This window comes from Heteronotia binoei, chromosome 2 (genome assembly GCF_032191835.1).
Source record: "Heteronotia binoei isolate CCM8104 ecotype False Entrance Well chromosome 2, APGP_CSIRO_Hbin_v1, whole genome shotgun sequence".
Lineage (NCBI taxonomy): Eukaryota > Metazoa > Chordata > Lepidosauria > Squamata > Gekkonidae > Heteronotia > Heteronotia binoei.
This window is the reverse complement of record NC_083224.1, coordinates 89,754,075-89,766,005: the sequence shown is the minus strand read 5'-3', so window position 1 is coordinate 89,766,005 and position 11,931 is coordinate 89,754,075. Positions and strand designations below refer to the sequence as shown.

Genomic DNA, 11,931 nt, shown 5'->3' with positions numbered 1-11,931 from the left:
GGGACTGCATTTAACTGCAGCTCTAGAGATGTGCACTACCCTCACTTACTGAGGACCAGACCTATAAATAAGGGTGGTGGGAAATTCTTCAATATGAGGAAATATAATCTCATACTTCAAAGCACAGCAGAAGAGTGGGGCACATGGGGCTGTATGGCAACGTGGTCAGGAGAGAAGTACTCTCTGTGCCAGACTGATTCCAGTATATCAAGTATTACTTTATAGGACATTTCATAGTCTTTGTTCTACACAACTTCCTACAAGGAGGAATGTAGGTGTGTGCAGCTAGTTCAAACTCTGATCCTAATTTTTTACAAGCAATAACAAAACAAAATTCATGGGTAACTAACTATGCTTCCCTAAATACCAGACAAGATAGGTTGAGTGATAACATAAGGAGTTCAGGATTGTCAGGGGAGAGGGGATTGTGCTGATTTCACTACCAATGGCAGATGGTCCATCTTCCAAGACTTGATTCACCCAAACTTCTCTCCACTATACTAAGTCAAGAGAAGACTGCCGAGCATACCCTGATTCAACAAGTGTCAGCCTCAGCATTTATTGAAATGGCACATCTGGTTGAAAGTGAACATGTCTTGCACTTGAACATAATAAGCAGTGAAGGCAAAGCACCAAGTCCCAACAACTCTCATCCTGGCTACTGTTGGCAGTCAGAACTGCAAGCTCAAAAATCAGGGCCAGTGTGAGAATGTCTGTTCCCCAGACTAATTCAAGTTTCATTAACATAAAAAGACCTTGGGCCATGAGGTAGGTTAACACAAAACAAGCTTTTACCCTCTTCAAAGCTCTCTCTCTCTCAAACACACATAAACACACACACACATTCCTCCCTCCCCCAAATAATGCACAAGACAATACACAAAAGCTTCAAAACATCCCTACAGAATTACAGTACAACTTCCTACTCCAATGGAAGAATCTGCAGCTTAAATGCAGGGTTTTCACAATGCATCCAAGTAGACTGTTCACAGCCAATGCAATCCCAGTTTCTTAGAGCCGAGGACTCCTCCAAATTGGGGCAGGGCAGAGCTGTGAAAAAATATCTGAATCATGCAGAGGAAGCAAGTTACTTTGACCTGCTTGTCTGCATTGGCCCACTGGCAAGTTGCCTTCCTCAAACCTGCTTGCTGAAGAGATGAGCATACATACATAATTCAGTCCCCAACCCTTTGGTGGAAAAACACAATGCATATTAAGAGTTCGTGTGCACAGCATACTAATTTATGACTGAGAGGAAGAAGAATTTGAAGGGTTCTTGGTACCTCTCCAGTGAGGCATGGACAGGTCTGTTTTGATGCACACAGATGAAAACTTCCTCTGTCACACAGTGACAGGGCTTAAATTAGTGTCCAGGAGTAAACTGTGTGGGTCAAAAGATCCAATGAAAGTTCAAGTCAATCAAAGCACAGAAAATCTCTTGTCTCTTCCTGGCAGAACTGATGATAATGACACCACACGGTACACATGTAAACAGCCAGAAGGACTGCATCTCAAAGAGGTGTAAACAAAGAGCTGCTTGAAGTGAAGCTGTGAAGGGCACTTTCCCTCCATACCTGGGGGAGTGAGATGCTGCAAATGATGCTATCACATCCGAGCATTATGAAATTCAAATGCATTTTTAACCATGTTTGAAAGCGGGGGACGGGGGGGGGGTAGAAATCCCACACATTTCTGCTCCTACACAAATGTGTCCTTTCCCCATCTATGGGAAAGTGTCGGTTTCTGTGACTACTGCCAGCTTGTGATTGGAACAAGACAGTAAAAAAATCCACACACTAATCTCAGTAATTATGACTGTGTTTAGGGTCTAGTGCTGCAGTTTCTTGGATTTAAACTGGAATACAGAAAGGATGAGTTTCTTCCAAACTCAAAAATTCTTGATGCCACAGGGAAGAGAAGGTTGTAATAAATCTTCTTGTATCTGTCACAACTTTGTACAGGTGTACATCAATACAACAGAAACATTCCTTTGTATGTTATGTCAGAAGCATTTGTGATCTTCAAGATGGCAAAAAAACAATGTCATGACTGTCTGGCAGCTGAAAATGAAAAGCTTTGGTGATTCCACCTCTGGAGATAAAGCTGAGAAATATGACATGTGCTTAACAAGGTGGATCCTTGTGCCACCTCTCAAACCCACCTTTCCCTCTCACTGATGGGAATAATAAAAAGAAAACCAGTACTTCATTAACATTCACAGCAACAAATATCCTCCAAAATCATGACAATTAGCCATGCAGGAAATACATCCAAGAAGCTGCTGGCATGTTCCAGTTTCCTTTTGTAGACGTCACCATTGAGACTTGAACTACAAGCCATACATAGGAAGTATGGAAAAAATGAATGTGGCTTCCTCAGATGATGGATTAAAAGATTTTGCAGAACTTTTCCCACATCCCACTGTCTCACATCACCTGGGAGAGGTTGAAAAAGTCCTGCTTTGGTGTTACATGGAGTCTCACTAGGCAATGCTCTCAAACCTTCAGCTTTCTTCAGATGGCAACCTCATGAAGCTTCGTTTTGTCACTAAGTGACATTGTAAAATCCTATCAAGCAAGTATACAGGATGGGAAATGGGAGGGAAAAGAGATTCTGCAGTGTCATCCAATTGCCACCCATTTGCTGGTGCAGAATCCCCCAAACCAGGGTTGCCCTGTGTTCCTGTGCCCCTGAGAGTATAAGATTCCAGGGGGAAGGTTACCACTGCTTCCTAGCCTTTGTCAGCTATGTTCAACAAGGACACCACTGTTGGTCAACCCTGCTGTGGCTGCCATGCCTAGTCTTCCCCCAGTTCTAGATTGTGCTGTTCAGTAGCTTCCTCACACTCCAGAGCTTCACAGTCCAATCACTGGGGAATAAAGACAGAAGGGTGAGAATGTGGAGCATGCAAACTGAGAAGCAAAACATTGTACAGGTTGGGGGGAAAGGAAGTTAGAGCAATAATAAACAGATCAATGGACTTAACTTGCTCCCATCTCTACTGTCCTGCAATGCCCAATGGCATCATGAAGGTATTGGTGCTCCCCTCAAACAAGCTCCCTTATGGATAGAGATACAGAAAGAATTCCACATGCTGGTTAATGGGACACCTGTGGCTCTATCTCATGGAGCCTCACTGACACTTACATCCCAATTCTAGAGGGTTTTTTTTGGAAACAAGTTCCTCTGATTTCAAGGGACACAGATTCCAAACTAAGCATTCAGCCTTACTAATTAAACCAAACTGGCAAGTCAGGAAGATAAATGAGCTGGATTTTCAACAGCCACTTTAGAAGTGGGCTGGGGAGTGATGTCTCCCTTGGAAAAGGGCACCCTAAAGGGAAAGAAAAGCAAGTAAAGCATTGCATACCGTTAAGAAGCAGCTGAGATCAGTTTGTAGAGGAGAGGGGTGTAGGGAGGAGAAAAAGAAAGGGGAGGGAGAACACAGCAAGAAAGAGCAGGAGAGCAGAGAAGACAGGAGGAGGGTCAAGGCAGACTGGTAGCACGGCCCTTGATGGCAAGGACTCGTCGTGGAAGGCAGGGGGTGAGCCCAGGCACGTAATTCCATAACTTTACCCGGCAGTCACTGCGGCACATAGAAACAGAAAGAGAGAAAGAGAGGAAGACAGAAAAGGAAAAAAGAAACATGGTCGGAAAAGAGGAGCTAAGAGACTCCTGAAGAGAGGGAAAGTAAGTGATGTGGTCTGGACTGCCCTGCCAGGGATGGCCTTTTTTGCCAAGCCTTTGCTACTTTTGAGCATTCCATTACTAGCTCTGCCAGAACCTCCATGTGATCATGGCAGATTATCAATCCTGGCTGTATCTCAATTGCCAACTGGTGATTACTAGAACAAGCCGCTTCATCTCTCAGGGGAGATATCCTCAGGTACTCCCCACTCAGTCATACTCGGTGCCTTGCTATAGAAAAGAACCTTTTTGTAGGGGTAGTTTCACCAATCTCCTTTATACTTCACTGCACAAACAAGGAAGGGAAATGAAAAGTGCAGGATATCACTGGTGACAGAGAAGGAACCTCTAAAGTAAATGATGATGGGTGGGTCTGAAAGAGGCAAAGCCAATTGGTGTGGCACATCCCACAGTTCTGAGATAGACACATCTGTACTGAGGGGAAGGCTCAAGGAGCACAACAATAATAGAAGCAATGCCTCTCTCTATGGCTCTTCCCTCAAGCAAGGTCTGCAACAAGCCCAAGGAAGCTTTGTTAACTTGACTAGTTAACTCCCTGAGATGAGATGGAGTGGGCAAAGACCTGAACTTCTTGTGGGACAAAGAGGACTCCAGCCCCGTACACTCACCTGGATGCTGTGAATATGTGCTTTGAATTGGTACAGATGGCATTGATGGGGCTGTCATGCCCCTTTATGTCCCCAACAGGAGTGAAGTTGTCAACATTCCAGACCTTCACTGTCCCACCACGACAGGCACTCAGCAACATGGGCCGGCTGGGCACAAAGGCCAAAGCACAAACCCAGTCTTTGTGTGCATTGGGGATTTGCTAGAAATGGGATAAAATGATCTGAATTAGCAAAGGCCTGCTCTCAAACAAAACATTACCTTTACAAAGGCCTCTGAGGATTTTGTAAATATAAGACAGAAGTTTGGAAACCAAACAAGAACAGGACATCTATAGACTGATACTCATTGTAGGATCTGTGCCCTGGCATTTGTAAGGATAAATCTGGAATGTCTGTACAGTGCAACTGTGTGCAGAACTGTACACAGAACCTTATGATTGGCTGCCTTTTGACTGACTGAAACAATTTTGTTGAAGTCACTCAGGGATGTCAGCAAATGATCATCTGGCTCCTGCTCCACAAATGTAAGTTAGGCACCATCTGCATGTCAGCATCTTCACCACTGTGTGTTCCACACAAGATGCTACATGAAATCTCTCTCTCTCAGCCTTCTCCCCATTCATCTACCCTAGACCTCATTCAGCCACTCCTCACCCTCCATACCTGGATGAGCTCCTGCTGCTCCAGGTCCCATTTCTTGATCCCATTGTCCCTGGAGCCACTGAAGAGAACATCTCCCTGAATAGCTAGGCATTCAATGCCATCATAATGTGGGGGTTCAAAGTTGTGGGTTGGGCCGACATTCCCACCAACACCTTCTGTGATTTCAAACATCTGCAAGAAAAGAGATCTCAGAGAAACTGCCAATCAAAACCCGCTCCCCATTCTCAAGCTGTCTCAATCAAAACTCACTCTCCAGTCTCCAGCTGAGCCTCAGGCTCAGTGCCCAACCCCTGCCACAGAAGGAGGGATGGTGCTAGTGCAACAGAGCCCTACAGGCAACCCTTCCCCTCCTAAGCACTCCCCGCACACACACATATCAAGAAAAGAAGGCATGTTACCAGAAACAATAACACCAAGAGACAGAAATGTGGATTAGCAGGAACTGGGCTTGTGGCCACTTGCATCATGCTGGGGCTAGTTCCATGTTATTTTAAAGAAGGGGTGTGGGAAAATGGAGCCCTCACTAGCCCTCTTCAGCTATAAATGCTGGTAACACTGTTATAGTTACAGCATAGTTCCTTTTTTGTTTTCCAGTCCATTCCCAATGAGCACTCAGTTATCTATCAATAAATGATAGCTGTGGTACTTAGCATAGTGTAAACAACTAATGAATTTGTCCTATACCATCTGCCTTTTATAAGATAGCTCTGTTCCTCTCTTGTTGAAGAAGCAGAATGGCAAAAAGAAGGATGGATTTCAGCTCCAAGGACCAAGCAAACCACCAGTTCTATTTCATCAGTACAAGACTGGAAATGCTAAACAGAGAGAGGGCCTTTTCTGTTGGTGGCTCATCCTCTTAGGTACTTCTTCACCACTCCTCCTCACCAGGCACTTAGATTTTCTAGATCAATAAATATTTATTATGGACAGAGTCCAGCATAAGTTCACATCTCTTAAAATTTTCTAGATGAAATTTGCTTGTTCAGATATTTCGTTGATTTTTAAAAAATGATTTTTATTGCTTTTTGGCTAGCTTTCAATTAGATATTGTAAACTATGGATTTTAGTGTTAGTTCAGTTGATGAATTTTCTTGTGCTGTGCAAGCTCCCTTTGGCTAAGAGTAACTGTGAGTTTTTTAAATAAACAAACAATATGTAAATTAATGTACATTAATAGACTGAAAAAATACATAACATACAAAGACAGGTTGCTTACCTGTAACTGTAGATCTTTGAATGGTCATCTGTGCATTCACACTCATGGGATAGAGCACCTGCGCCGATCCCCTAATTGGTACCTAAAAAACCCGGGATTTTTTTCACGCTCGGCACCAACGGGCATACGCAGGCGTCCCAGTGCGCATGCTCGCCGGCGCCAGCGCGAGGATCCCGCCAGTTCCTTCCTGACCGCTGGAAGCCCCTACTGGAGGGAGACCGTCAGCAGTGGGGAAGGAGGGTAGGTAGTGTGAATGCACAGATGACCACTCGAAGATCTACAGTTACCGGTAAGCAACCTGTCTATCTTCTTCGTGGTCTCTGTGCTTCACACTCATGGGAGAATAGCAAGCAAGACAAACCTGGAGGCGGGAAGACGGTCAACCAGAAGAAACAGCTTGCAGCACTGCAGCTCCCAGACGAGTCCTCTGTTGAGCATGCACGTCCAGCGCGTAGTGCTTCATAAAGGCATGTGGAGAGGACCAGGTGGCAGCCTTGCAAACGTCCGTCAGGGAAACGCCTTTCAGGAACGCCACCGACGTCGCCATCGCTCTTGTAGAGTGTCCGTGAATAGTCCCAGGTAACGGCTTCTTAGCCAACAAATAACACAGTTTAATAGTCTCAGTGAGCCATTTCGAAAGCCGCTGAGATGAGATCCTGGAACCTAACTTAGGAGCAGCATAAGAAACAAAAAGCTGCTGGTCCTTATGAAAACTCTTGGAACGACTTAAATAAAACAATAAAGCACGCTTCACATCTAGAACATGCAACCTACGTTCCTCATCTGAGAAAGGTGTAGGATGAAAAGTGGGCAACCAAATTTCTAAGTTGAGGTGGAACTGAGAAACCATCTTGGGGAGAAAAGACATATCAGGAGCTAACGACACTCCAGCCTCCTGAAAAACTAGATATGGGTAGTCACAATGCATAGCCGTGAGCTCCCCTGCACGGCGTGCTGATGTGATGGCTACCAAAAAAGCAGCCTTCCAAGATAGAAGCTGTAACGAACATGTGGCCATCGGCTCAAAAGGACGTCGAGTCAGCCTGTCCAACACTAAAGTCAAATCCCACAACTGTGGGGGTGATCTTGATGGAGGATGAAGCCTAAGCAAACCCTTCAAAAATCTCTTAGAATGAGGGTGTGCAAAAACAGAGTGCCCCTCAACTGGTTCATGGAACGTAGAAATTGCTGCCAAATAAACTTTGATGGAAGAAAAAACAAGGCCAGTATCCACCAGAGATAACAAAAACTCAAAAATTACCGACAATCCCACCCTTTGGGGTGAAACTGAGGGATCAACTAAGAACTGCAGAAACCTCCGCCACTTCCTATCACAGGAAGTGCGGGTAGAAAGTTTCCTGCTGTTTAAGAAAACATGTTGGACTCTGCTAGAGAACCCACAGGGTCGATGAACCATGCTGTCAGCTTCAGGTGGGGCACGTTGTGATGGAGTACAGACCGTCCTGAGCTGATAGAAGATCCGGTTCTGCCGGAAACTGGTAGAAGTCCCCCCCCCTCGCCAGTTGGAGCAGGATCGGGAACCAGTTCTGGCGAGGCCACCAGGGAGGCACCAGGATACAGCATGGTCTCTCTCTTGCGATCTTGTTGACCACCCTTGTCAGTAGTGGCAAAGGTGGGAACAGATAAAGGAACCAACCTTCCCACAGGAACAGCAGACCGTCTCCCAATGACTCTGGATCTGAGCCCCCTCTGGAGCAAAACAGAGGACACTTCTGGTTCTTGGCTGTGGCAAAGACATCCACCTGAGGATACCCCCAGAGCTGAAACATGGGTTGAAGGAAGCGCCACTGTAACTCCCACTCATGTGGGGAAGCCACACCCCTGCTGAGGGAGTCTGCTTGCAAGATGAGGACCCCTGGGAGATGCGCTGCCTTCACAAAGATGTCGTGGTCCAGGCACTCCGACCACAGATCCAGTGCCAGCGCACAAAGCCATCGAGAGACTGTCCCTCCCTGTCTGTTGATGTAACACAGGGCAGTGGTATTGTCTGTTAGCAGAGCAACAATCTTCCCCGCCACCATGGGGCGGAAAGACCGAAGAGCAAAATGAACTGCCAGCAGTTCCAAGTAATTTATGTGACAGTGAGTCAATTTCAAAGGCCAAGGACCCCCCACACACAGATTGTCCATGTGGGCCCCCCAACCCCATAATGACGCATCTGTCGTGATAGTCACAGTTGTGCAGGTAGATGGAAGGGATCTCCCTGACGAATTTTGTCCTTTGACTTCCACCATTGCAGCGTTTGAAGTGTCACAGGTGGAATTACAAACCTCTTTCGAGGTGAGTCTCGTAATGGGCGAAACTGATGAGCTGTAGGCCTCTCATCTTCAGCTTCACAAAGAGCAGCACACTTGTAGTCGCTGCCATCAGCCCCAGCATCCGCTGCAGCTGCTGCGTCGTGCCCCACTTTCGACTCTGCAGAAGTTCGACAAGGTTGATAATGCCCATCGCTCTTTGCTGAGGCAGAAACACACGATGAAGGTTCGTATCCAGCAAAGCCCCTATGAACTGAACTGTCCTTGATGGAGTAAGGTGTGATTTCTCCAAATTGACCTGCAGACCCAAGGTGTCGAGAAGACGAAGAGTGATGGCAATGTGAGATGACAAACTCTCTTCCGACTCCGCCACAAGGAGCCAGTCATCGATGTATGGAAAGACAACTATCCCTTGAAGCCGAAGATGGGCAGCCACAACGCTCATTATCTTCGTGAACACCCGAGGTGCAGTGGACAGACCGAATGGAAGGGCCTTGAACTGGAAGTGCTGAGAACCTACTGCAAACCGAAGGAAACGTCTGAACGCAGGATGGATGCTGACGTGCAAGTATGCATCCTTGAGGTCCAGCATTGCCATCCAATCCCCTTGGTTGATGAGGGGCAGAATTGTTTGCAGAGTGGACATTCTGAACTTCTGGTACAAAATGAATTTGTTCAGATTCCGAAGATCCATGATTGTCTTAGACCCCCGTCCCACTTGGGAACCAGGAAGTAACGAGAGTAGAAACCTCCCATCCTGGCCTCCATCGGGACCCTCTCTATGGCTTGTTTCTGTAAGAGGTTGCTCACCTCCACCAGTAGAGGTGGGGAAAGGGGAGTGGTAATTACCACAGATTGGTTCGGAATCTGAGCAAAGTCTATTTTGTAGCCTTCTGCCACGATGGAAAGCGCCCACCTGTCTGTAGTGATAGACTCCCAGGCCAACAGGAATGGGTGGAGGCGGATAGACGAAGTGGAAGAGGGGACGGTGACGTGTGCTGCCAGAAAGTCAAAGGCCCTGCTTTTGAGGGCGAGTGCCCTTGGACTTGCCGGTGGTCTGTGAAGCATACTGATTCCTATTGTTCCCCCTGTATGGGGACCTACTCTTAGGTTGAGCAGAGCGGGGTCTCCACTGCTGTTCCGGGGAGAACTTTTGGTACGGCTTCTTTGCCCAAGGCTTATGCCACTGTTTCTGTCTCATGGCTCTGGAAGACGCCGGTACGCCCAGGTTCCTGCAAGTTTTTATACTTTTATCCATTTCCTGGAGAGCATTGTCGGTGGTAGAGCTGAACAGGCCTTCGCCCTCGAAGGGCAGATCTTCAACAAAGGCCCTGGTGTCCTGCTGGAGAGCCGTAGATCTGAGCCAGGAGTGGCGGCGGAGGCAGACAGCAGAAGTGATGGTCCTCGCTGAGACGTCGACCATGTGCTTTGCTGCAGCCAGTTGTTGTTTGGCTACAGCAAAGCCTTCCTTCTGCAACTTCTTTGCAGCCAACCTCTTCTCCTCACTCAGGGAAGACAGAAGGGGGGTTAGTTGTTCCCATACTGAGTATTGGTATATAGCCATGCACACGGCATAGTTAGATACCTTTACTCCCAGCGCCCCAGCAGAATAGAACTTCCTCCCGACGTTGTCCAGCTTATTTCCCTCGTGTGGTGGAGAGGAGTGCGTCTTGCGGGCCTTTGACGAGGAGGAAACGACCACTGAATTCGGCTTTGGGTGTGTGAAGAGGAACTCAGCCCCTGACTCTTGGACATGGTACATATGGTCCAACCTCCTCGAAGACATGGGTGTAGAAGCAGGCTTTGCCCAGGGCTCCTTCACCGCCTGTAGGATGACCTTCGTCACTGGCAGGGCAACCGCTGTAGACGTATCCTGTTGCATAATGTTGAACACGTTATTGTCTACAACGAGTTGCGGCTGTGTCACTGGAAGCGAGAGGGAGAGTGCCATCCTCTTCACCAACTCCCCGTACGACTTCAGATCCTCCGATGGTGAGATGGGAAGATCCTCAGCCATATGAGACACCGGGGAAGGTTCCAAAGCCCAGTCTGGATTGTCGGTACCGGCCTCGGAGTCCGATGATGAAGACTCTCTGTGTAGAGATCGTTCTGAGAGCACCGGAGTAGACTCTCTGACAGGCGACCGGATCGACATTGATGACCGAGATTGGACTTCCTCTACCACCACGCCGCGTCTGTCAGGCGGGACAGCGATCGATGCCGAAGGACGCTGTCTAGAATGTTGAGACAGCCTGGACATGTGGGATGCCTCGGACTGCTGGTCCCAGTCTGCGATCTCGTGAAGAGGATACCATTGGTACGATGGGTAAGGATAAAGGTAAGGAGGCCATTGGTGCTGCTCCCATGGTGGAAGCAACGAGCTACTGTAGTCAGTTCCGGCTCTCTCCGGCCTCTTGCCTGATCCATCGGCACCGACACCTCCACCTCCGAGACTGAGTTGCTCTCATTGCGACGCCTGGACCCTGAAGAGTGGGAGCACTGAGTCAGGTCGATCTTGTGCTCCGATGCCGATAGGCACAGCTGCGAAGCACTGCCTCTCGACACCGAAGGGCTACGACACGGGGACGCCAAGGTCTTCCTCGGTGAAGCTGTCGATGTCAAAGCGTCATGCAAAGGCGAAGGGGTGCGGGATGGTCTCTTCTTCCACTTCTCCTTCGATTTCCTCTTCTTCGGTGCGGATGATCGGGTCCCCGAATCATCCCGACACCTCTTAGCCGGGATGTCCACTGACCCTTCAGAAGGCCGTTTCGTGGAACGCCCGCGCTTGACCGGCATCTCAGTCCTGATCGGCGAAGTCTCAGCCGATGTGACCGTCGGGGCCACAGCCTCACCCATCGGTACCGACGGGCCCGATGCCATCCTCTGAGGATGAAGTGCCGACTTGACCAAAGCCACGCCGCTCTGTTCTTACGAGTTTGTTTCGAGAAACTCAGACAGTGAGCGCAAGAATCAACACGATGTCCCTCGCCTAGACAGACAGAGGGAATGGCTGTCGGGGGGGGGGCCAATCTTCTTCCCACAGGAGCGGCATCTCTTAAAAAAACCCCAACGTCTTTCCATAGACACCCAGGAAAAAACCCCGCCCAGGAAAGTCTCTGAGGGGAGAAAACGGGGGGGGGGGGGGGGGGGAACCGAGCCCCGAAGGGCAAGTCCAACAAACTTTTTTTTTTTTTAACAACACTAACTATCTAACAACTATCTAACTAACTACACTAAGAAAATAACAAACGGGCTATAAACACAGGCAAAAAAGCAATCCAAGATTACTTTACGGACCGGGGACACAAAAGGTGATCCTCTCAGCGCAGTGGTCAGAAAGGAACTGGTGGAAAATTCGCGCTGGTGCCGGCGAGCATGCGCACTGGGACGCCTGCGCATGCCCATTGGTGCCGAGCGTGAAAAAAATCCCGGGCTTTTTAGGTACCAATTCGGGGATTGG

General features: G+C 48.1%; 1 protein-coding gene across 4 annotated transcripts in view; it reads right to left on the bottom strand.

Moving 5' to 3' along the window:
* Nucleotides 1–2,529: 2,529 nt before the first annotated feature.
* The window catches only part of KIF21B (kinesin family member 21B), a 113,601-nt gene continuing 104,199 nt past the window's right edge, over nucleotides 2,530–11,931 (bottom strand). For 2 of the 4 annotated variants that reach the window (XM_060231564.1, XM_060231565.1), the window contains 4 exons: nucleotides 4,980–5,150; nucleotides 4,317–4,516; nucleotides 3,371–3,586; nucleotides 2,735–2,869 (listed from right to left, as the gene is read on the bottom strand). In XM_060231564.1, coding sequence (XP_060087547.1) covers nucleotides 3,487–3,586; nucleotides 4,317–4,516; nucleotides 4,980–5,150 — 471 coding nt within the window. In that variant the 3' untranslated portion in view covers nucleotides 2,735–2,869; nucleotides 3,371–3,486. Of the gene's footprint in view, nucleotides 2,870–3,370; nucleotides 3,587–4,316; nucleotides 4,517–4,979; nucleotides 5,151–11,931 lie in introns of all 4 variants that reach the window. The other 2 variants (XM_060231566.1, XM_060231567.1) reach the window with 1 other exon arrangement.